This window comes from Bos mutus, chromosome 11 (genome assembly GCF_027580195.1).
Source record: "Bos mutus isolate GX-2022 chromosome 11, NWIPB_WYAK_1.1, whole genome shotgun sequence".
Taxonomy (NCBI): Eukaryota; Metazoa; Chordata; class Mammalia; order Artiodactyla; family Bovidae; genus Bos; species Bos mutus.
In genome coordinates this window covers 686,384-708,610 of record NC_091627.1, presented here as the reverse complement: position 1 = coordinate 708,610, position 22,227 = coordinate 686,384, and the positions used below count along the sequence as shown (strand labels likewise).

The following is a 22,227-nucleotide window of genomic DNA, read 5'->3' as shown; positions in this document are numbered from 1 at the left end:
CACCCTGCGGCAGGAACGCCCTTGGTTAAGGCTGGGGACCTGCAGGGCCTCCCCCACCACCGGCCCGTGCAGCGGCGCCTACTGTGGTCCTTGGCCGAGGGCCACAGAGAGGCCTGCTGCCTCGTTCCCGCCAGTGTTCACTTCGGAAGGACAAGGTGGGCAACCTGGTGCCGCGAGGGTCCCTGGGGCTCACACCTGGGTGGGTGACAGCTGTTTTGTTACCCGGAAAGCAGGGGTGCCATGGCCACGCTGAACTCCCGGCCCTGTGCGCACTGGTCACAGGAAGCAGAGACTTCTGCCAGTGGGGGTCTCAGCCCAGGGTGGGTGGCGAGGAGGGAAGGCTCTGACAAACATTTCAAAGTGCCCCGACTCACTGGCTCACTTGGAGCAAAGTCTGAGCTATTCCGTTTCTCACTCATTTGTGACGACTCAGTGCTACAAGACCCTGGAGCCTCCCTGCTGCAGTGCCAGGGCCTCGCAGGCCTGCTTGGGCAGCTAAGCTACCTCGCAGTGCACTGTGAGAACCCTAGATACCAGGCAGGGACCCTGCACATCCGACAAGCCACTGCCTGTGGCCAGCACCAGCCGGGCCCACCTTCCTGGACTGGTGCAGGGGAAGGGGCTGGTCCCCTAGGCCCTTCGAGGACTATTACTTTGACATGCTGACTCACACTTCAGGTCAGGTTCAGGACTGCAGCTGCAGACCACTCTCAGGGTATGTTAAGACTCATCCCTATGCCAGTGTGCTACTTCCCAACCATTTCATCCCCAGATTAAGTATACCATGAAGTGCCCTAACGCTGCAACACGCCAGGAAACGGCGGTGTCCTGAAGTACACGGTGAAGAGCAAGCACACTCTCTTTAGGTAGAAATCACCAGGTATTGCCCACAACATCCATGGGCTGGGGAGCGAGGAGGGCAAGAACCTCACTGAGAAAACCAGAATCTAGAGAGGACCCGCGGCCACAGCGAGACAGACTGTCCACGGCGGACATTACGAAAATATAATGCAAGGGGACTGTTTTTAAAATGATTGATTAAAAGTGTGACTACATGCAAGTTAACTGTTTTGGGGTTTTTTTTTTTTTCTCATAAGTTGTTTTTTTTCTCCAAACAAAATTCAAGGAAAAGTACAAGCATTTGTTCAGCCAGGTGTACCGATGTGTGGTTGCCCAGAGGCCTGGGCGCGGCCCTCGTGTCTCCACGCAGCTCTGTGCGCTCCTGGGGCCAAGGCACCAAGGCAACAGGCGCCAGGCCAGCGCGGTCTCCACAACAAGCCGCAAGCCGCTGCCGAGCAGGGCCCCATCCTGCCCCGCCCGCCCCGCGCCCACCTCTCTCCGGCCGGGCGCCGCGGCCCCACGCGCTCGCCCACCTGCCCACGACCTATGCGGGCCTGAGGACCGAGGAAGGGGGCAGGCGGCCCCCAAAGCTCAGGGGGCGGGCCCGGCGCCGCCGCCCCTCGGCCTCCGATCCCCGAGGGCGTCCGTGTGAACGGCCCCGAGCCCCTCCTCCGCTCTAAGACTCCGCAAGATGAGCCCGGCCGCCCTCTAAAAGGCGCACAGCGAGGCCCGGGCTCACGCGAGGGCCACGGGGCGCGCCCCGCCCGCCTGCCCCGGGCTCGGCCGGCCCCCGCAGCGCCCCGCCCGAGCCCGCGCCCCGCCCGCGCCGGTCCCCGCGGCACTGCGGCGGTTACCAGGACGCCGGCCCCGCCAGCCAATAGCGGCAGGCTGTCGGGGTGCTCTGCGGAGCCGGCCAATGGGAGCACAAATCAATCATTTGAAACAGCCAATGGTCAGAAGACCGCAGAGCGAGGGGGGGGACTTGGATAGGGAGCGCAGAGGCCGCGACGGACCAATAAAGGGCGAGCGGCGTCGGGAAGGCGGGCCCTGGGCAGCCCGATTGACAGGGCTACAGCCAATCAAACGAGGCCTCCTGCCAGCCTCGCTCTGGACGCCCAATAAGAGGCTGGCGGGGGCGGGCGCGGCGGGTATATAAGCGCCGGCGCAGCGTCGGTTGTAGCACTCTGCGCGCCCGCATTTCGGCTTTAGCTCGGCTCTTTCCTCCGCAGCCGCCCCCGCTGCAGCAGCCGCCGCCGCCGCCGCCGCCATGAGGGAGATCGTGCACCTGCAGGCCGGCCAGTGCGGCAACCAGATCGGCGCCAAGGTGAGCGGGGACGTCTGGGCCGGCGCGGGTCCTCCGGGCGGGGCGGGCTGGCGGCGGGAAAGATGGCGGCATCCGGCGGGCGGCGCCCCCGCATTGCGGCCCCTCGCGGGGCCGGAACCGGGGTTAGGGCAGCGGGCAGCGGCTGGGGTCTGAGGGGGCGGCGGGGGAAGGGAGGGCCGGGCCGCGCCGCGCCGTCCGGGGCGGGGTCGGCTCCGGGCACCTCCGGCGTGACTCAGCCCCGGCCCGGCCCGCCCGCGTCTCCCGTAGTTTTGGGAGGTGATCAGCGACGAGCATGGCATCGATCCTACCGGCACCTACCACGGGGATAGCGACCTGCAGCTGGAGCGAATCAACGTGTACTACAACGAGGCCACCGGTGAGACCCCGCGCCCCTTCCCACCCCATGCCGCCCCGCGGCCTTCCCCTCGCTGACGCCCTCCCGCCCCCCAGGTGGCAAGTATGTGCCCCGCGCGGTGCTCGTGGACCTGGAGCCGGGCACCATGGACTCTGTGCGCTCGGGGCCTTTCGGGCAGATCTTCAGGCCGGACAACTTTGTCTTCGGTGAGCCGCGGATCGGGGTGGGTGGTGGCTGATAGCCAGGACGGCGCAAAGGTCAGGGGGTGCCCAATGTCGCCATCTTCAGGACTCGCAGAGCCGAGGTTCTGATCCACTCTTTATTCTTAGTAGAAGCTGGGTTCCAGGACGCCCTCCTTCTCTCTAGAGTCATTCAATCCCCTCACCTAAAGCGGCTTTGCCGAGAAGGCCCAGCTGTCTGCCTGCCGGGAAGGAGCAGGCAGATGTAATCTCCCTGCCGGGAAGGCTGAGCTGGAGGCAGTGGCAGCTCGTCTGCTCTTGGGAGTTGGCAGAGGCTGCCCATGGGAGGGGCTGGTTTGTTGTTTAACCATGTCAGCGTGACACCGTGGTGTTTCATCGCCTACGTCGTTACTTTATCAGTCTGGGGGCCCATCTGCTGTACCTGTAGGGTGGGTTTTGTGTGTTACCTCACGCTGTGTCGTTTGGCCTTTTTGGCACGAGTGATCGGTGGTGAGCACACGCCTGGCTGAATAGCAACCGGCTGCCCTCTCTTGCAGGTCAGAGCGGGGCCGGGAACAACTGGGCCAAGGGGCACTACACGGAAGGCGCAGAGCTCGTCGACTCGGTGCTGGACGTCGTGAGGAAGGAGGCGGAGAGCTGTGACTGCCTGCAGGGCTTCCAGCTGACCCACTCCTTGGGTGGGGGGACTGGGTCTGGGATGGGCACCCTCCTCATCAGCAAGATTCGGGAGGAGTATCCAGACAGGATCATGAACACCTTCAGCGTGGTGCCCTCGCCCAAAGTGTCAGACACCGTCGTGGAGCCCTACAACGCCACCCTCTCAGTCCACCAGCTCGTAGAGAACACAGACGAGACCTACTGCATTGACAACGAGGCGCTGTACGACATCTGCTTCCGCACCCTGAAGCTGACCACCCCCACCTACGGGGACCTGAACCACCTGGTGTCGGCCACCATGAGCGGGGTCACCACCTGCCTGCGCTTCCCGGGCCAGCTCAACGCTGACCTGCGCAAGCTGGCTGTCAACATGGTCCCCTTCCCCCGCCTGCACTTCTTCATGCCCGGCTTTGCCCCGCTAACCAGCCGGGGCAGCCAGCAGTACCGGGCACTGACGGTGCCCGAGCTCACCCAGCAGATGTTTGACGCCAAGAACATGATGGCCGCCTGCGACCCGCGCCACGGCCGCTACCTGACCGTGGCCGCCGTCTTCCGGGGCCGCATGTCCATGAAGGAGGTGGACGAGCAGATGCTCAACGTGCAGAACAAGAACAGCAGCTACTTCGTGGAGTGGATCCCCAACAATGTGAAGACGGCCGTGTGCGACATCCCGCCCCGCGGCCTGAAGATGTCGGCCACCTTCATCGGCAACAGCACGGCCATCCAGGAGCTGTTCAAGCGCATCTCGGAGCAGTTCACGGCCATGTTCCGGCGCAAGGCCTTCCTGCACTGGTACACGGGCGAGGGCATGGACGAGATGGAGTTCACCGAGGCCGAGAGCAACATGAACGACCTGGTGTCCGAGTACCAGCAGTACCAGGACGCCACGGCCGAGGAGGAGGGCGAGTTCGAGGAGGAGGCGGAGGAGGAGGTGGCCTAGAGCCGCCGGAGCCAGAAGGCCGAGGCCGTGGGAACTCTTTATTCACTCACAGCCCGCTCTGATAGTCTGTCTCACTGTGTGTGTGTTCTTTCCTGTCTTGACATCACGCGCTGTACAGCCACCACCATTAAAGCGTTTTCATAGTGTCCGGCTGCGCCTCTCCAGTTCCTTCTGATAGGCCTTGCGGGTGCTGTTGCCGAAGGTCAGTGCGTAGTTGTCCTGCATGGCTGTGAGGGGCAACGCTGCTGCTGAGCCCCTGGGCTCACTGCACGCGTAGGGCACACGCGGGGCTGCTGCAGGGGCCAGGGGCCTGTGAACATGCAGGCTGGGGAGCCGGGGGTCGCCTCCCAGAGGTGGGCCCAGCCTGTGCACGGGAAACCCCCCAGGAGGCCAGCGTGGTCTGGAGGCACTTGGCCTCTTGGCTTTTAGTCAGGGCTGTCAGTGAGCCCCTTGTGCACTGGGGGAAGCCGGGACACTGAGGGAACTTTGGGTCATTTGGGGTCGTCCTGTCCCAAGGGAACCTTGCCTGAGGTTAGGCCTGGCTAAGAGGGCCCAGCCCCTGGCCCCGCCCCACAGTGGCCTGTCGCCGTGACATCTTCCAAGAGGCACTCACAGGGTATGAAGCCCATGTAGAAGGGTATCAGGCCCTGGCTTCTGTAGATGGTGTTGCTGGGCCAGTGTGTGCTGGGCAGCCTCTCACCCAGGGCACAGATGGGATTTCTGAGCAGAAACTGGGAAAACAGGCAGGTCAGTGCTGCCATGTCCTGCCTCCCGAGCTGGAAACCATGGAGCAGAATGTCCTGGCGGTGTAAGGCTGGCATTTTGGGAAGTGAGTGGCTCGTGTCTGTCCTCCCCACGGCACTCCAGACCTGGGAGCCAAGACCTAGTCAGAAGGACATGGCTTGGGGGTAGCGGGGAGCTCAAGGGAAAGCCTCTGGGCCAGGCAGAGCTTCCCCCAGGGAAGCCAGAGGGTGGAGACAGCCTTGCTCACCCAGGGGTGGTGTCCACACACCTGGCTCTTGTCGAACTCGTCCATAGCCTGTGTGACCCCATCGCGATAATTCATCCCCATCACCCAGGCAAACTGAGGGACAAAGCCTGCATAACCTGGGGAAGGAGGAGGTCAGTGTCCCCTGCAGGTCCCCACTTGCCCTGGGGGTGTCAGGGCAGTCTGTGCAGTCTCCTCGCCCTTCCTAAAGAGGAATGGGCCCTCAGAGTGCCCACCTTGGGAAGGGCCCAGGGGCAGCCTCCTCACTTGCTCTCCCCCGGGCCCTTGGGGCCTTGGTGGGGAGGGCACGCACCTGAGATGGCCTTGCGCTGGATCAGCTTGGGGTGGCCCAGCTGCGGCAGCCTGTGGAACCTGCCCACGTCGAGTGTCTCCTGCCAGTGGGCGAGGGGTGGGGACTCGTCCCTCCTGCAGTGGTACAGCTGAAATGGGGAGGCGCAGGTCACTGCCCAGCCCCTGCCAGGTCTGGCTGGGGTGGGGCCTGGTGCCCGTGTTCCTGGGGTGTCCCTCAGTTACCTGGTATTGCCCGGGAGCCTCGCAGGCAGGGGCGGTGCTCTTCCAGGCCTCTTCCCCTAATGCCAGCCGCAGCCCCGGGTGTCCAAGGTCCCTGGAGTCCCCCTTCCTGCCCGGAGGGCAGGGGGCGTAAGGGGGATAGGGCATGAAGCCTGCAGGCAGTGGGACTTGCCTGGATACATTCTCACCCCCCAGGGACCCCTGGGCATCCGCCTCCTGGGGTGGGAACCGGCCCAGCATCTCAAAGTTCTTGTAGGGCTTCAGACCTGTGTGGACAGGGCAGCTTTGAGCCACAGCAGGCAGGAGGGCATCCTGGGGTGTGGCAGGGCCGAGGTGCAGGGGTGCAGACGGCTTACCAGTGTAGTGGGGTATGTAGGGCTCGATCAGGTCACGGCAGGGCACAAACGGTGGCTTGGGCTTGCTGAAGTCCTCGATGAACTTGGGCTTGGCCACGGGGGCCAGCACGGAGCAGGGGCTCTTCTGCACGCTGGGGTCTGTGAGCAGCTGCGCCGTGGTGCGCCCGTAGGTGTCCCCCACCCGGTAGCGCAGCTGCGGGTAGAAGCCGGCATAGCTGCAGAGGCGAGAGGGCGAGGCCGGGCCCCACCAGCAGGTGTGGACCTGGCCTGCGGGCCGCAGACGAGAGCCTCCACACGCCTGCAGAGCGCGGTCACGGCAGCCCCGCCATCGGGCTCCTGGGGCTCGAGTGGGCAGCTCAGGCCAAGCACCGAGAACAGGCCTGGCCAGTGGGAAGGGAGCTGCGTCGTCCTCCCCGCTGTCCGCCAGCCATTTTCCAGCAAGGGGTGGAAAGATGAGAGAATGGGGAGCTCTGCCCCCCAGAGCATTGCAGGGAGGAGACAGGCTGGGCCTTGGGCTGAGGCACAGGGGAGCTGGCAGGATACGGGGAGGGTGTGGGAGGACGCTGCTGGTGGGGGAGGTTCAGGCCTGTGGGAAAGTGGCGTGGGTGCTACGGCTGAGCCCTGAGGAATGGCCTGTGTGACAGCAAGGGGTGTGCGCTGTTTTCTTTTTAAAAACTTGCCTGGTGGCACAGTGCAGGGGGCACGGGCTCAGTCCCTGGTCTGGGAAGATTCCACGTGCCACGAAGCAACCCACAACCACTGAGCCTGCCCGCTGCAGCTCCTGAAGCCTGTGCACCTAGAGCCTCTGCTCCGCCAGACAGCACTGCGCTGAGCAGCCGGGCACTGCCGTGGAGAGGGGCCTCCGCTCGCCACGGCCAGGGGGAGCCCCTGCACAGAGCCCCAGCATGGCCAGAAATAACAAATACTAACACATACATATATAAAATAAAGTCTATCAAAAAGACCCTGCTCAAGTGAATACAGGTCAGTCCACGAGCTGAGCGAGGCTGAGCCTGAAGGGCAGGGCCTCTTCAGTGTCACCAGAGTTGGTTCTGTTCTCACTGGCCTTTTTTTGCATGTGGTCTGAGTGTGTGTCAGTGTGCACGCTGCGTCAGTGAGGAGGCCCATTTCTGTTTGTTTTTGGTCTTGCTGTGGGGCAGGCAGGATCCTAGTTCCCCAACCAGGGATCGAACCTGTGCCCCCTGCAGCGGAAGCTCGGTCTTAACGGCTGGACCCCCAGAGAACTCCCCGTTTCTGTTTTTGACGTGGGGACACCTAGCAAGGCGGCCTGAAGGCCATGCCCATCAGTTCACTCTGGGAGCTCATGTCCTCTTTATTTTTTTAATTTATTTTTTCATGTTTTGGGGGCACAAGGCATGCAAGGTCTTAGTTTCTGGGCCAGGGATTGAATCCTTGCTCCCTGCGGTGGAAGCAGAGTGTCTAACCCCCAGACCGCCAGGGCTGTCCCAGCTCAGCTCTTCGTTAAAGCAGGACGCACTCTGGAGGGAGAGGCCAGCACCCCCAGCTGTCATGCCGACCCCAGCCTCTGCTCTCCGCAGACGTGCGCCCACCTGGCACGGCTGCACCGCAGGGCGGGCCAGCCAGGCCCCCACAAACCTGCCCCAGCCCTCCTGACTGGCCTGCAGCCTCACCCCGCTCCCTGGGCACCCCGGTTCCCAGCTCCCGCCCAAGAGCCCCTGCTCCGGCCTCAGCTTCCTGGAGACCCAGCTCTGGGATCCCCTCAGGGCCCTGGCCATGCTGCGCCACCCCCCTGGGACCCAGGCCCGGCCCAGGCCTGTGGCGCTTACCCAGGGATGTAGTGAGGTTCTGGCGAGAAGAGGTTGTGCTTCTGAGGGGCTGTCATCGCGCCTCAGTTCTGCAGGGCTGCCTCCAGCCCCACGCCTGTGCCTGCCACCATCCAGAGAGGAGCCCTGTTGCCTGGCAACCATTGTGAGGAGGCCTGACTGCTGAGCTGCCCTGCCCGCACCGGTGAGCACTCCCCCCTCAAGGTGGGGCCACAGGCTGGGGCTGTCACACTGGGGACCTAGCACTTGGAGAATAGGAGCCCCAGTGGCAGCCCAGGCAGCCCCGCTGGGCAGTGAGGGGCAGGCCTGGGCCAGGATGCTCACAACCCGCAGGAGGCCAGGGGCCCAGTGAAAAGCAGCCCCTCGGGGTGAGGCTAACTGAGCCCCCACCCTGAGCCCCCTCCTCAGACACGAGGCGCTGGCCACTCTGGAGGCACCGCCATGAGGTTCAGCAAGTGACCTCCTGAGCCAGGGAGCCGCCGGGACTCGGTCCTCGGGGGTCTTTGCCCTGGAGCCGGCACTGCTGTTTAAGTCACCAAGTCAAGTCCGGTTCTTTGTGACCCCAGGAACTGTAGCCCACAGGCTCCTCTGTCCATGGGATTTCCCAGGCAAGAAGACTGGAAAGGGTTGTCATTTCCTTCTCCAAGGGGTCTTCCCGACCCAGGGATCGAACCCACGTCTCCTGATCTGTCACTATTTTCCATTTAAAACAAATCCTGATTTTTGGGGGGCGGGGGTGTAGGGAGGACTTTCTAAGCAAACAATGAAGAAAGGTGGCATAAAGGAGGCAGTTAGCAGGTTCAAGCACATGTCAAAAAACAGTATAATCAGTACCAAGAGACAGGTGACAGTGCGGGAAGCGTCTCCAGGGAGTGTTGAGTGCAGATATGGTATCAGTAGAAACAAGCTCCCAAAGCAAACCCATGAGAAGTTAACACTCAACAGAAAAGCACGTGAAACGTGCCCACAGCGAGGACAGAGCCTCGGTTAAACGAGTGAGGGCTCTGGCGGCCTGACGCTCCTCACCAGCACAGAGACCACCTCTCCCGTGGGGACACCGGCGGCCGGGCTCTGCCCCGCGGCTCCCACTCGGTCCCGAGGAGACGCGGGGCACAGGTGTGCGCGTCACCCACCATGGCAGGGTTCGTCCCGGGGAACCCGAGCTGCTCCCCAGGGAGCGACCCTGGAGCAGGCGGGGAGCCCCTCGCCCTGATTAAAGGTGTGTTTCCTCAAGCAAGTCGCTACCGACAGGAGCACCAGGCAGGCCTGGAGGCGCCCGATGGGAGGGCCTTGGAGAGGGAGAAACAGGCGTGCGTGGGGGACTGGGGGACAGGACATCCTTGGCTGTGCTGCCCGGGTGAGGCCAAGGCCGGGGCCGGGGCCGGTCAGCTGGTCGGCTCCGGAAGGCGCTGCGGGGGCCTGGCGCCCACCCGGCCTCATCGTGGCTTCGTGTTTCAGCCTCAGCAGCCCCGTCCAGGCTCTGCGCCCCCCCAAGGACAGTGTCCCCCAGCCTCACCTGAGCTGCCGGGCCTGCCTCCCCCTTCCCTGGGGAGTCCCCTCTGCCCTCCCCTGTGTCTCCTTCGGCTGGCCCTGCAGGCTCAGCAGCCCACAGCCCCTGCCCCCTTCTCTACCCTCTGCCAGGGCCTCAGTCCTTCCCAAGCACTACTAGAGTGGGCCCTAGGGCCTCGGGAGACCCAAAAGTCCAGGAGATCAGAAGGGTTGGAACAAGAAAGTGGAGGAAGGAGAAAGGTCAGCGGAGTTGAGAGTCACGGGGGCCTGCTGGGGGCAGCTGATCCCAGGGCAACCCACATCGCTGGTCAGGGGAGAGGCCACTTTAGGGCTGGACAGTGCTTCCCAGGGAGTCCCTGGCAACGGGGGACCCATGTCCAGTCAGTGAGGTCACAGAGCCCTGTGATGTCCCTAGGGGAGGGGAGCCAGAGACCCTGATAATGAATTTTGACCAGAAGGCGGTGAAATTCCTGGCAAATTTTCACATCAATGGAGGCAGACACTGGACCCATGGCTCCCTGAAGCAGAAGCCACCTGTGACTTCCCAGTAACTGCCCGCGCGGTGGGCTGGCTGGGGGGCAGTGGCCTGGGTGGCCCTCAGGCTGCGTGGATGGTGGCTGCTCGTGTCTCTCGCAGGCTCAATGCTGCTGTGCTGTTGTCGGGCCTGGAACTAGGGCTGGGGGCCACCTGGGAGGAGATGTGGCCCCCAGCAGTGCAGGAGCTCCAGGTGGGGCTCAGGACACAAACCAGCCCCCTCCAGGAGCCCCTCACTCGGAACCTGAGGGGGCTGTGTGAGTGAGGGCTCGGGCTCCCCAGCCCCGGGCTGGTCGGGGCAGCAGGCGGGGCGGGTGGGGGCCGCTGGGAGGACCCAGGCCCAGGGCTTGTCCCGCCAGTGCTGGAGCAACGCCCGCCCATCGTGACCGACCTGCATGTTCCCGGCCCCACCAAGTATCAGGTGCCAGACGCGTCGCTGCGAGAGTCCTCCCCACACCCCCACTTCAGCATCGGCCGCAGACACCCCACCCATGGTGCGTGCCCCTCCCCACGCCCCCTCACCTGGAGAGGGACCCTGGCCACAGGCACCCCTGTGACCCTGTGCCCACTGCAGAAGGCGGAGGCCGCAGGGCGTGGCACACTGTGTGGTTCCAGAGTGAAAGCCCCTTCACCCAGAAAACTGACTTCAACCAAGAGCAGAAGGTGCGGCCAGCCTGCAGGTCCTGGGCGGGGTGGGGTGGGGTGGGTGGGTGGGCCCCCCCGAGGGGCAGGCCTACAGCAGCCGCGTCTCCCCACAGTGGCCATCGCCTGCCGACTACCAGCTGCCCAGCCCGCCTGCCTGCCCAGCCTTCAGCTTCAGGGGCCGCCCTGCCTCCAGGCCGCCTGAGGCCCGAGCCCGCCAGGGGGTGCTGCAGGGGGGGCGCAGGGCCCCGGGCCCAGCCCCTCCTGCAGGCCCCTCCGCCCACAGGGGACGAGACGGGGCCTGGCCCCAGCACCTACAACATCCTTCCGGGCTGCCGTCTGAAGGGCCCGTGCCCACCCGCCTTCTCCATGGGCCGCTCGCCCCTGCTGGCCTCCTGGGTGGGCTCCTGTAAGGTGGGGGGAGACGGGGGGCGGGAGGGGTGGACCTGGGCGGCACAGGTGGGCACAGTGACTGCACCCGCCTCCCCTCTGCAGCCTGCACCCCAGGCCCGGCCGCCTACGACGTGGAGGACTGCTACAGCTCACGGTTCCCCTCGGCAGCCCGGGTGGTCATCCAAGGCGTGCGGAGGCCCAAGCGCCACAACACTGGCCCCTTCTGTGCGCTCTAGAGCCTGCGGGGTGCACCCGGCCTGCCGGGTCAGCACATGAAACCCTGCCCCCCGGGGGCCTTGCTGGGCCTCCCTCTGGAACTCAGTGCCCCCCACCCCCGGCCTGGCCTTCTGACTCTCTGGGCACGTCTGATCCACCCTCCTGACCAGCCAACCCCTCTGAGCTGTGGACGAGGAGGGCCCACCCTCTTGCTATATACCGAGGTGCTGTTGGTTCGTCCGAGTTGTGTGTGCTTGGAGACCGCTGGCCCTTCCTGAGCCGTCCTGCAGAGTGGCCCACGGCTGACCTGCTGCGTCTGCTGTCCCCTGGCCAGGTCCCCTTCTCTTTCCCTTCAGTGCTCTCTTCTCTAGAGTGGCTGGTGTGGCAGCCTGAGCCTGCCTGGCCTGGGGCAGGGTGGGACGGGGCCCTGTGGGCCATGCGGATGCCCCCACCTAGCTGTGCCAGCCAGTGGAGGGGTCCAGCTGCTGGACTCCCTAAGGGTTGGGCCGCTTGCCGAGCTGAGGAGCCAACTGTTGGGGTGGGGGTGGGAGTCAGCTGCCATCCTGAGGTGGGGTCAGCCTGCTCCCCGGCCAGGTAAGGCCCAGAGGACCTGCTCGTTAGGGCCTGGCTCCACTTCTCCTTGCAGCTGCCCAAAGACCCTGTGAGCTCAGCTAGGGTCGTGCAGGCCAGGCTGCAGCCAACAGATGCCCTGGGCTTCACCGTGAGGCCCTGCCCCACCCACAGCAGCGGTCTGGTACAGGCTCCGCATCGCCATCGCCCCGCCCTCCTGCCCAGGGGTCGGCCCCAAGACTGCCTCCCTGCAGGGGCCTCCTGCAGCTTGCGGTGGCTCCTGTCACCGCACCAGTTCCTCCAGAGGCCCTCCCCGTGTCCCCCAAGCCCTTGGCTAGACCCCCTCCTCTGCCTCTTCTGTCCAAGCTCAACCCTTTCCACAGGTACCACGATAGCTACTCCCACGGTGCTGGCATCACCGCATTTCCACAGGGAAGCCAAGAACAAGGGAGTATGAGTGCCATGCACCCGGGACCTCCTCCAGGGTCGAGGAGCTGTGGGTCAAGCCTCGGCGCCCTGGGAATCAGAACAGTGGGACTGCAGGCTTTGGCACTGGGCCCTGGGCTGCCCAGCGGGCCAGAGGGCAACAGAGACAGAGCTGTGGAGCTCTGGCCTTTAGAGTCTGGCCCAAGGTCAGGGCACTAGGAGCCCTGCTCACAGGGGCACCGCCAGCAACTCCTAGGACTCCAAGCTAGGAGTGGGACCAGCAGAAGGATGGAGCAGTGCCCCAGCTGGGCTGAGGAGGGCGCGCTTCTGGGAGAAGGCTCTCAAGGATGAGCCCGAGTTTGCTGGGCAGCAGGGAGGGAATTTCTGGCAGAGCAAACCTTGGAAGCAAAGGCACATGGAAATGGAGCAGATGTTACACTTGGTGTGGCCAAGCTTGGGAGGGCCTAAGGCTGGTGGGACGGAAGGAGGGGGCTGGAGGGATCGAGAAGCTGCAGAGGGCTGTGTGCGAGTCCAGGGACTTGCACGCTTAGGCTTAGTAAGGGAGCCTGCAGAGGGTGCAGAGCAGGCAGTGTCTCCCGCCCTGTGTGGGCTTCTTGTGTTGCAAGGTGGGCTGTGGAGTGGGGCTGGACCTTAGCCTTGAGGGCCTGGCCCTTTGGGTTAGGCAGGGGGTTAGATGCTCGAGGGAATGAGAGGACAGCCGTCTTTGTCACACTGTCACTGCGTGCCCAGGTCTCTGCTAGGCACTTTACGTTGAGGCACTTCCCATTAGTTTGGTCTTTGCGACAGTTCTGTGGCGCGGGCTTCATCAGTTTGGACAGGGAGAAGCCAAGTTCCAGGATGAGAGGGTCCTGCAGCTGGTGGGCGCTAAGGTCAGCAAAAGGATTTTTCATGATAATTAAAACACAGATCCTGGGAGCCGCAAAGACACGGCACAACCAAATAAATATTAAAAAAAAAAATAAAAGGCACTTCTACTGCAGGGGGGTGCGGGTTTAACTCCACGGCGCGCGGCCAAAAATTTCTTAAGTAAAACGCACCCGGCTAAAGCATCAGTTCTGAATCTCCTGAAGCAGGCCAACCCGCCGGTGGCAACGGCCCCCGGTGTTCCAGCCCAGCTCCGGTGCCTGCTTCCCAGGGGCCCGCTCGCCAACCGCGTTCTGGTCGGCGACAGGAAGCTGGCCCCGGGAGGCTAGGCGGGGCCGCGCAGGAGGGCGCGGCGGGCCCGGTGGGCGGAGCTTCGCCGGCGACCCGTGCGTCATCCGGGCACCGCCTTCGCGCTGTTTCTGCCGGGCGCGGGACGCGGCGCTCCTCCCGGGAACCCCTGCGCGACGGCGGCGGCGTTTCCGGGGAGCCCGTTGGCGGGCGGACCTGGCTGCGCGGAGCGGAAGTGGGCGGCTGCGGAGCGAGCGGAGCGGTGCTGCGGGCGGGACCTGGCCGAGCTGGAGGGCGCCGGGGAGCGGAGCGCGGGCGGCCCCCGAGGCCCGGGCGAGAGGACCGCTGCAGGGCCCGTGGCGAGCGCGGCGGCGCCGGGGGAGCGCGGCGGGGATGGGGCGCCGGGCCGGGTGGGGGCCGGGGCCTCGGCCCTATTTGCGGGGCTGCAGGACCTGGGTGTGGCCAACGGCGAGGACCTAAAGGAGACGCTGACCAACTGCACGGAGCCGCTCAAGGCCATCGAGCAGTTCCAGGTGGGGCTGCGCGAGGGGCCGGGGGCGGGCGCGCGTGTGAAGTGGGCGTATCCGTCTGCTCCGCGGCCCGGAGGGGCCGGACACGCCGAGCTCCGGCCGCTTCGACGGCCGGCGGGCGGCTCCCAGCGTCTGCTGCTACAGCCGGCGCGGCGCGGACACCCTTCTGCCTGCCTCTTCGACCGCTCGGGTCAGCCAGGACGCCTGCCCACGAGCGGCAGCGGCTGAGGTCTCTCTTGCCGCCCCGAGGAAGCAACGCCGCCCTCTGCTTCCTTAGACAGAGAACGGCGTGCTGCTGCCCTCCCTGCAGTCGGCCTTGCCTTTCTTGGATCTGCACGGGACTCCGCGGCTGGAGTTCCACCAGTCGGTTTTTGATGAGCTTCGGGACAAGCTGCTGGAGCGTGTGTCAGCCATCGCTTCCGAGGGGAAGGCCGAGGAAAGGTCAGTGAGACAGGAAGCCCATCCCCAGCCAGGAACCCCCAGTTAGCAGCACTCACCTCCCCGTGGCTACACATCCATCCTGAAAAGGGGGCCGCCGGTGACACCGCCAGTCCGGGGACCCGCAGGTGGCTACTTTCTCCTTGGTCTTGTGCCACGTTTTCAGTAATGTGAGTTTTCCCAGGTATAAGAAACTGGAGGACCTCCTGGAGAAGAGCTTTTCTCTGGTGAAGATGCCATCTCTGCAGCCGGTGGTGATGTGTGTCATGAAACACCTGCCCAAGGTAACAGCTGCCTGGCTGGCTCTCTCTGGGGAGGGTTCCTGGGCTGCCTGTTCCAGTAAAGACGGCTTCGGAGCACGGTTCCCTGCCCTGGCTTCTCCCTGAGCCAAGCAGACACTGAAGCTTGTCATGTGCTCCGGGGTGTGGAGCCCTTTCTGGGAAAAAGCTGTCTGTGGTTCCTGCCCGTGCCACGGCCTGAGGGACTGGTCCCAGGTGTCCCCGTCAGTTGGGCTGGGCTGGATGTGGTCTCTGCTGTGGGGAAGCTGAGGCCTGCCAGTTGTCTGAGGGAGACCGTCGGGGCAGGGTGCTGCTGACGGTGGCCTGTGGGTTATGTAGGTTCCTGAGAAGAAGCTGAAGCTGGTGATGGCTGACAAGGAGCTGTACCGGGCCTGCGCAGTGGAGGTGAAGCGGCAGATTTGGCAGGACAACCAGGCGCTCTTTGGCGATGAGGTCTCCCCGCTGCTGAAGCAGTACATCGTGGAGAAGGAGAGCGCGCTCTTCAGCACGGAGCTCTCAGTCCTGCACAACTTCTTCAGCCCTTCCCCCAAGACCAGGCGCCAGGGTGAGGTGAGGCGGGGCGGGGCTGTGTGCGGGCCTCCCTGGCCAGCCCCTTCCCCATGAATGCCCGTCTGTCTGCTCTTGAAGGCCTGGGCTCGTCTGTGGGGCTGGCAAGGGGCATCGCAGCACCTTCCCTATGTGTGGATTTTTCTGTCTTTTCTGCGTTCTTCGCGCTGGGTGGCTTGGCTGGCCTTTTTGGCCAGCTCTCTGTCCGCTCTCAGCCCTGGGTTCTCCCTGTGTCTGTGTCTGATTCGTTTGTTGCTGCAACAAATGTTTTTTGGGCACTGACTCACTGCCACGGGTGCCTGGACCCTTCAGTGACCCCAGAAATCAGGGCACCTCCTGGGCTCCTCAGGCTCCTGAGGGGTGGACCCCACACGTTAGATGTCACACATCGGTCACATAGAGAAAGCGGGAGCAGGGCGGCCGCAGCAGGCCCGGCCCGATGTGGAGTCTGGGGCCCGGGCTGACGCCCTCTCAGAGGAGCCTCGGGGCCTGACGGTTCACCGTCCAAACCAGAGTCGTTGCCCCCCAGTGTGAGCCGGCGTCCTGTGAAAGAGAAGCCTCAGCCGCGCGGGGCGGGGGTGAGGGGCGGGGTGTGAGGCCTGGCGTCCCGGCAGGTGGTGCAGAGGCTGACGCGGATGGTGGGACGCAACGTGAAGCTGTACGACATGGTCCTGCAGTTCCTGCGCACGCTCTTTCTGCGCACGCGCAATGTGCACTACTGCACGCTGCGCGCCGAGCTGCTCATGTCCCTGCACGACCTGGACGTCGGCGACATCTGCTCCGTGGACCCCTGCCACAAGGTGGACGCCCCCTTGGCCTCCCTCCTCCCCTGGGCCGCTGTGGTCCCGGCCCCTGGGCTTGTGTGCTCACCCGCCCCCTGCCCCAGCGGGGGGACCCAGTGTCGGAGCCCCCAGCCCCAAGCCCACTGCCCTGCTGCACCACCCCCCACCGCTACCAGCCGCAGGGTCTGTCTGTCCACAGCAGCCAGGCCAGCCCCACTGCTCTGCTCTTCCCGGGGTCTGTCTCCCCCTGCTCTTCCCGGGGTCTGTCTCCCCCTGCTCCAGAGCCTTTGTGGTGAGCTCCGTGTTCTGGAACAGGGCTTTCCGCACTGCCCTGTCCTGACGTGGACGCGGTGTGACCCCCACGGCATCCCTAGGGGCTTTGTGGTATTATACACTCTGACCTGGCACTGCCCACCGTGCAGTGGGGACCCCGGGAAGGCCCGTTTCAGAACAGACACGCTTGGCCTCTTTCTCGTGCTGCCTGGCCTGTGGGGACGTGGGTCCTTGGGCCTGTTTGCTTTGTGCCGTCCTGTTCCTCACACCAAGCAGGGCCTTGGCGACACGAGGTGGGGGTCCTTGTGCTCACGCCAGGCTCAAACGCTCAGGCAGTGGCGAGAGCGACCTGGAGGCGCGGTCTCTGGCCGAGTCCTGACCCTGCTTTCTCCCCACAGTTCACCTGGTGCCTGGACGCTTGCATCCGAGAGCGGTTTGTGGACAGCAAGAGGGCCCGCGAGCTGCAGGGCTTCCTTGACGGAGTGAAGAAGGGGCAGGAGCAAGTTCTGGGGTGAGGGTCCGCTTGAGGTGGGCGCCTGTCCGTGGGCGTCCACCCGAGCCCGCCGTGGCCGCCATCGAGAGCGGTGTTTTTTCTCGTGAGTTTTAGGGGGACCACCTGGTGTCCGAGCCCGTGACTGAGAGGCCCGGCTGCTGGGGTGAGGCTGTGGCGCCTCGGCCGGGCCGGGCACCTGAGCTGGCCTGCCTGTGAGCAGACAGGCCTGCTGTGTCCGGAGGTGGCGGTCTGGCTACCAGCAAGGTGCTGTCTGGGTGGCCCCTGTCCCAAGTCTGGGATCGGGCTTGAGAGAACCTGACTGAATTTATGGAGCCTGGATCAGAATCTCGACCAAAAAGAGACCTTAACTTTTTTAAAAAAACTCTGGTTTTTCAGTTTATTGAGTACGTTAAGGGGAAGTTGTGAACCGTGAGCTTTTAAAAAGTGGGCCAAAGTGGAGTGACTTGGTCTGCAGGAAGGGCTGGCTCCCAGGCCTGTGGCTCTGCAGGCTGGGAGCCTCCCTGGCTGATGCTGGGGCGTGTCATCACAGGGACCTATCCATGATCCTGTGTGACCCCTTCGCCATCAACACCCTGTCTCTGAGCACCGTCAGGCACCTGCAGGAGCTGGTGGGCCAGGAGGTGCTACCCAGGGTGAGTGCCCCCGGCCAGCCGCACACTGCCCTTGGGGAGCGTGTAGGGGTGACCCTGGGGTGAGCCCATGCCCCCTCCAGGCAGAGGGTGCGTGCGGTCAGGGCGGGACGCTGGGCGAGCCGCCGAGGCCTGCATTTCCCTGCAGGACAGCCCGGACCTCCTCCTGCTGCTCCGGCTGCTGGCGCTGGGCCAGGGTGCGTGGGACATGATCGACAGCCAGGTCTTCAAGGAGCCCAAGATGGTAACAGGGTCAGGCGGGCTCCACCGTGAGGGGCCGTGGCGGGGCTTGGGGGTGCCGGGCCTACGGCTGGTGGGTGGTCAGAGGCCGGGGTCCGGGGGCGGGCGCAGCATGCGACAGCTCTAGGGCCTGCGCCCCAGGAGGTGGAGCTGGTCACCAGGTTCCTGCCCATGCTCATGTCCTTCGTGGTGGACGACCACACCTTCAACGTGGATCAGAAGCTCCCAGCCGAGGAGAAGGCCCCGGTCACGTACCCAAACACGCTGCCGGAGAGCTTCACCAAGTACGGCTGCGGGCGTGGCGGGGGAGGGCCCTGGCCCGCGGGCCGCTCGGGGGCTGACGGCGCTGGGGTGCAGGTTCCTGCAGGAGCAGCGCATGGCCTGCGAGGTGGGGCTGTACTACGTGCTGCACATCACCAAGCAGAGGAATAAGAACGCACTGCTGCGCCTGCTGCCGGGGCTCGGTGAGTGTGCGCGCGGCGGGACGCCACTGTCCTCCCAGACGCCCTCTGCCCTCGCCACAGCCTGCGGTCCCCAAGAGCCAGCACCATCTTTCCCAATGGGCGAGGGGCCTGGAGCTTCCCAAGCCGTCAGACCAGGGAGAGAGCTCCCCACCGAGGTGGCACAGAGGCCAGTTCCCCCGGGGAACCTTGCTCTGCACGCTGGAGGGACCCTGCGAACCAGGAAGACGGGAGGGCATCCAGGGGCCCTTCAGGAGCCAGCTGCAGGCTGAGCCGGGGTGCGGGCGCCAGTCGGGGGCACCCAGCCTGCCCAGCGCACACAGGTGCAGGGCCTCTGCAGGTTCGGTCCTGTCGGGGCGTGGCGCCTTCTGGAGAGGGCATGACACTGCCCCTCAGTGTGCATGTGGCACTGGCGGGTCTGATACTACGAGTTGCTTCCAGGCTTTTCTTTATGGAGGAGGGTGCCTGTCGTGGGTGCTAGTTTCTATACAGCCACCACCCAACTGGCGAACGGGAACTTAATTAACTCTCACGTTTCCGGGAGCCAGATGTCTACAGTGGGTCGGTCTCTCAGGGCTAAAGCAGGTATGGGTGGGGCTTGCTCCTCTTGGAGGCCCCGGAGAAGACCCTTCTTGTCCCCTCCAACTCCCAGAAACCCCGTCCTTGGCCCTGGCCCCTTTGCCGTTCATCCGCCCAGCTTCTCCCATTCTCGTGTCTTTGGCTCTGACCTGGCCCTCTAGCCATCCCCCTCTCTCTCCTAAGGGGCCTGCCCGGGGCACGCCGGACCGACTCTCCCCGCGGGGCCCGTACCCCATGGGGGCGAGTTTGCCAGCTCCAGGATCAGCACAGGGAGTTCTCCAGGGGGGAGTTCTCTGCTGGGGGCCTTCCAGAAGCACAGTTCTTGGGACCTGGGTTAACGGCGTTTTTCCTATTCATTTGGGAACTTTTCTGTCCTCCTTGTTGAACCGCATGTGTGTGGACGTGGGCTATCCTGGAGGCGGAGTCTCAGCATCGCCCGCCTGGTGGGCTGGGTGCAGGTGTGACCCCGCCCACTGGGCAGGTCTCCGGTCACGTTCTGGAGAGGAAGCTGCTGCTTTGCTGTTACTGCAAGGTTCTAGTAAAAATGGGTGTCGGTTTTTAAAAATTCTTTTTGCTTTTCAACGTTTTTTTGGTGGGAGTTTTTTATGAACTCAAGTGCAGATTAGTGAAGCCCAAGGCCCATTGGCCACCTGCAGGGGGCTCTGTGTGGCTTCTGTCCCGTCAGTGACGGGCTGGACAGAGCCCAGACCCCAGCAGACCAGGTCGGAACAGCCCAGTAGGTGTCTTGATGGGAGGTGGACTTTTAAAGCCGTGACCGCGGCACGGTTAGTCGGGGTCCAGACCCTGATGGTTTCCCCCATTGTCGTGTAATGTTTTCGTGCAGATGGTCTGTTCAGATCAGGAGTCAGACAGGGGCCTTCTTTCAGCTCACTTCTGCTGCCCCTCAGGTCTTGGGGTCTGCAGGGCTTCGTGCGGCTTGTCGGGGGTCCCTGGCTGGGGCTTTGCTGGCCACATCCCTTGGCACACCCACTGTGCGCCTGCCTCGGTGCGTGTGAGCCGGCGAGGCTGTGGAGGCCTCCGTCTGCTGTGGCGGGTGTGGTGGGGGCCGTGCCTCCCGCCGAGTCGGGGCTCTGTGCCTCGGCGGTGCCCACGTTTCCGAGGTTGCAGCTCCCGGTGACGGGGTGACCTGCTGGTAGTTACCATCGCTGTCTCTCCTGGGGTTTGACAGCCTGGGTTTTAAAAGAAGGCCCGTTTGCTCCATTCTCTGCCCTGGAGCGCCGCAGTCTGGTGGGCTCGAGGGGCCGCCGCCTCGGCACGCGTGTGTCTGCTGGAGTCCACTGCAGCCCGATCCCCTGGCCGCTGGGCGGGACCCTGCGATCGGATCCTGTCCGCTCCCCACCTCGCCCTGGACCCGCCTCCAGTTAGGCCCAGGCCGCCCGGGCTCCCCCAGCACTTGCCTGCCTGCCCCAGTCGGCTCAGGCTCAGGCCCGGCCGGGGAGGTGGGGGCAGCTGGGGGACGCCTGCTGTGCTTGCAGTGGAGACCTTCGGCGACCTGGCGTTCGGGGACATCTTCCTGCACCTGCTCACGGGCAGCCTGGCCCTGCTGGCCGACGAGTTCGCCCTGGAGGACTTCTGCAGCAGCCTCTTCGACGGCTTCCTCCTCACCGCCTCCCCAAGGTGAGTCCTCTCGGTCAGTCCTTGGCCGCTGGAAGAGGGGTGGGGTGGGGCGGGGCCTCTGGGCCGGGGGCGGGGCCTCTGGGCCGGGGGCGGGGCCTGGGCAGCCTGCAGCCCCCTGCTTCTCCCCCAGGAAGGAGAGCGTGCAGCGGCACGTCCTGCGGCTCCTGCTGCACCTGCACCACCGGGTGGCCCCGTCCAAGCTGGAGGCGCTGCAGAAGGCGCTGGAGCCCACGGGCCAGGTGCGCCCACCTGCCTGCACTCAGGCTGCGCTGCCTGTGCTGGCCTGACCTGTGCACGCGTGTGTGTGTCCCCTTGCTGGCCTGCCCGTGTGTGGGGGGGGTGTGTGTGTGCAGACACACACACGCGCCCTGGGCCTCCCCCGCAGAGTGGAGAGGCGGTGAAGGAGCTGTATTCCCAGCTTGGAGAGAAGCTCGAGCAGCTGGACCACCGGAAGCCTAGCCCAGCCCAGGCCCCAGAGACGCCAGCCCTGGAGCTGCCTCTGCCGGCTGTGCCCGCCCCGGCTGTGCTCTGAGGCTCTGCTTGGGGCCGCTCAGGGCGGGCAGGGCCCCTGGTGGGGGTGTGGCCCCAGTCGGCCTGGAGAGGAGGCTCCGCATTCCTGCCCGAGCAGACCCTCTCTTGGAGGTGCATCGGCCGTTCCTGGGACGGGGTGCCAGCTGAGCGAGACCCTGGGGCCTCCTGTGGGCAGGGCACCCCTGCTCTGCACCTCAGCCTTGCCCTGAACTGGGTCCTGGGTGGTGTACACCTCCTGTGGGGGGTCCCACGTCCCCGCTGCTCTCGGGTCCCCAGCCCTGCTCCAGGCCTCCCCGCCCCACCCGGCCCTCCCACTCCCACGCCGTGGAAAGCTGCCTGGTTCCTCCTCGAGTCGGGGGCTTCCACTGCTGTTGGGCAGACAGATGGGCAGTAGCAGGGACTGGGAAAAAGTCGCCTATTTTTCCAGGGGTGGGGCAGGGCCTGAGGCTCACGGGGAAGAGGGCAGGCCAGGATGGTTGGCACCGATTGGCAGAATCACGCAATTTGCCAGCAGGGGCGTCTGCAGATGGAGCCTGGCTCTCTCCAAGGAGCTCCTGCCCCTGCCCACAGCCCCGGGGAGCACGCATTAGGGAGGAAAACCCGCCCCGCCCCCGCCCCGCTGCCTCGGTTTGCCCTTGGAGCACGTGGCCAGGCGAGGGTCAGCTGTTGCTCACAGTGCGAGTTCACTTTTGTAAATAAAAGGTGTTTTGGTAAATCCAGCAGCCGAGCGGTTTCTGTGCACACCCAGGCGTGGTGGCAGTGCGGGCCAGTGACAGCTTTCCTGGCGTGTTTCTGTCTCCCTGGGGACGGCCGTGACGCCTGGCCCTTGGGGGACAGGAGCTGTGGATGGCGGGGCCTGGGCCTGGCGGCGCTGGGGGCCACGGGACTCGAGACGGTCGGCCCTGGGGGGTCTGTTGCCGAGGGCCAGGCGCTGTGGAGGCCACCGTGGGGTTGACGGGTGCTCTCTGTGGGGCGGGGAGGCAAGGCCTGGGGGCCTGGGCATCGGCGGTGAGGAGGAGCCCGGGTGTCTAATGAGTGAATGGGGAAGGGGCGTGGGAGGGACAGGCTGGGGTGTCACCGAGTGGGTGGGGGGCCGTGCCAGGCACCCCTCATAGGCACAGGGTTCTCAGGGAGGAGGCAAGTCTGGGCTTCGGGCACTGGATCCTTTCCAGCTGCTGCTTTTCGCCCAGGAAGCAGGGAGCCAGGTCCTGGGCAGGAAATCAGGACGGGAGGGAAGGGAAGGAACTGGACCTGGGGAGGGGTGAGCACCCAGGCAGGGCCCAAGTGACCCACCTGAGGCTCAAGGTC

At 64.9% G+C, this 22,227-nt stretch overlaps 4 protein-coding genes across 4 annotated transcripts; 3 read left to right on the top strand and 1 right to left on the bottom strand.

The window, feature by feature from the left end:
• Nucleotides 1-2,005: 2,005 nt before the first annotated feature.
• Nucleotides 2,006-4,462, top strand: TUBB4B (tubulin beta 4B class IVb). Its single transcript, XM_070378610.1, has 4 exons — nucleotides 2,006-2,164; nucleotides 2,432-2,540; nucleotides 2,615-2,725; nucleotides 3,256-4,462. Exons 1-4 carry the CDS (start codon nucleotides 2,108-2,110, stop codon nucleotides 4,314-4,316), a joined length of 1,338 nt encoding a protein of 445 aa, XP_070234711.1. The 5' UTR covers nucleotides 2,006-2,107; the 3' UTR covers nucleotides 4,317-4,462.
• CIMIP2A (ciliary microtubule inner protein 2A) lies at nucleotides 4,455-8,055 on the bottom strand. Its single transcript, XM_070380074.1, has 7 exons — nucleotides 8,000-8,055; nucleotides 6,192-6,706; nucleotides 5,839-6,101; nucleotides 5,618-5,744; nucleotides 5,329-5,423; nucleotides 4,930-5,047; nucleotides 4,455-4,543 (listed from the first exon to the last, which is right to left on the bottom strand). Exons 1-7 carry the CDS (start codon nucleotides 8,053-8,055, stop codon nucleotides 4,455-4,457), a joined length of 1,263 nt encoding a protein of 420 aa, XP_070236175.1.
• Nucleotides 8,056-9,945: 1,890 nt separating this feature from the next.
• STPG3 (sperm-tail PG-rich repeat containing 3) lies at nucleotides 9,946-11,310 on the top strand. The gene is given in 7 exon segments (XM_070380089.1): nucleotides 9,946-10,052; nucleotides 10,142-10,296; nucleotides 10,399-10,533; nucleotides 10,614-10,702; nucleotides 10,798-10,916; nucleotides 10,918-11,090; nucleotides 11,177-11,310. Coding segments are annotated over 7 exon segments (912 nt in total).
• A 416-nt stretch (nucleotides 11,311-11,726) lies between these two features.
• NELFB (negative elongation factor complex member B) lies at nucleotides 11,727-21,638 on the top strand. Its single transcript, XM_070380073.1, has 15 exons — nucleotides 11,727-11,828; nucleotides 11,937-12,044; nucleotides 13,501-13,992; nucleotides 14,267-14,430; nucleotides 14,612-14,711; nucleotides 15,045-15,275; nucleotides 15,887-16,072; nucleotides 16,726-16,838; nucleotides 17,371-17,473; nucleotides 17,619-17,714; nucleotides 17,852-17,994; nucleotides 18,068-18,174; nucleotides 20,247-20,388; nucleotides 20,519-20,627; nucleotides 20,774-21,638. The coding sequence occupies exons 1-15, from the start codon at nucleotides 11,727-11,729 to the stop codon at nucleotides 20,918-20,920; spliced, it is 2,343 nt and encodes a 780-aa protein (XP_070236174.1). The 3' UTR covers nucleotides 20,921-21,638.
• Nucleotides 21,639-22,227: the final 589 nt, after the last annotated feature.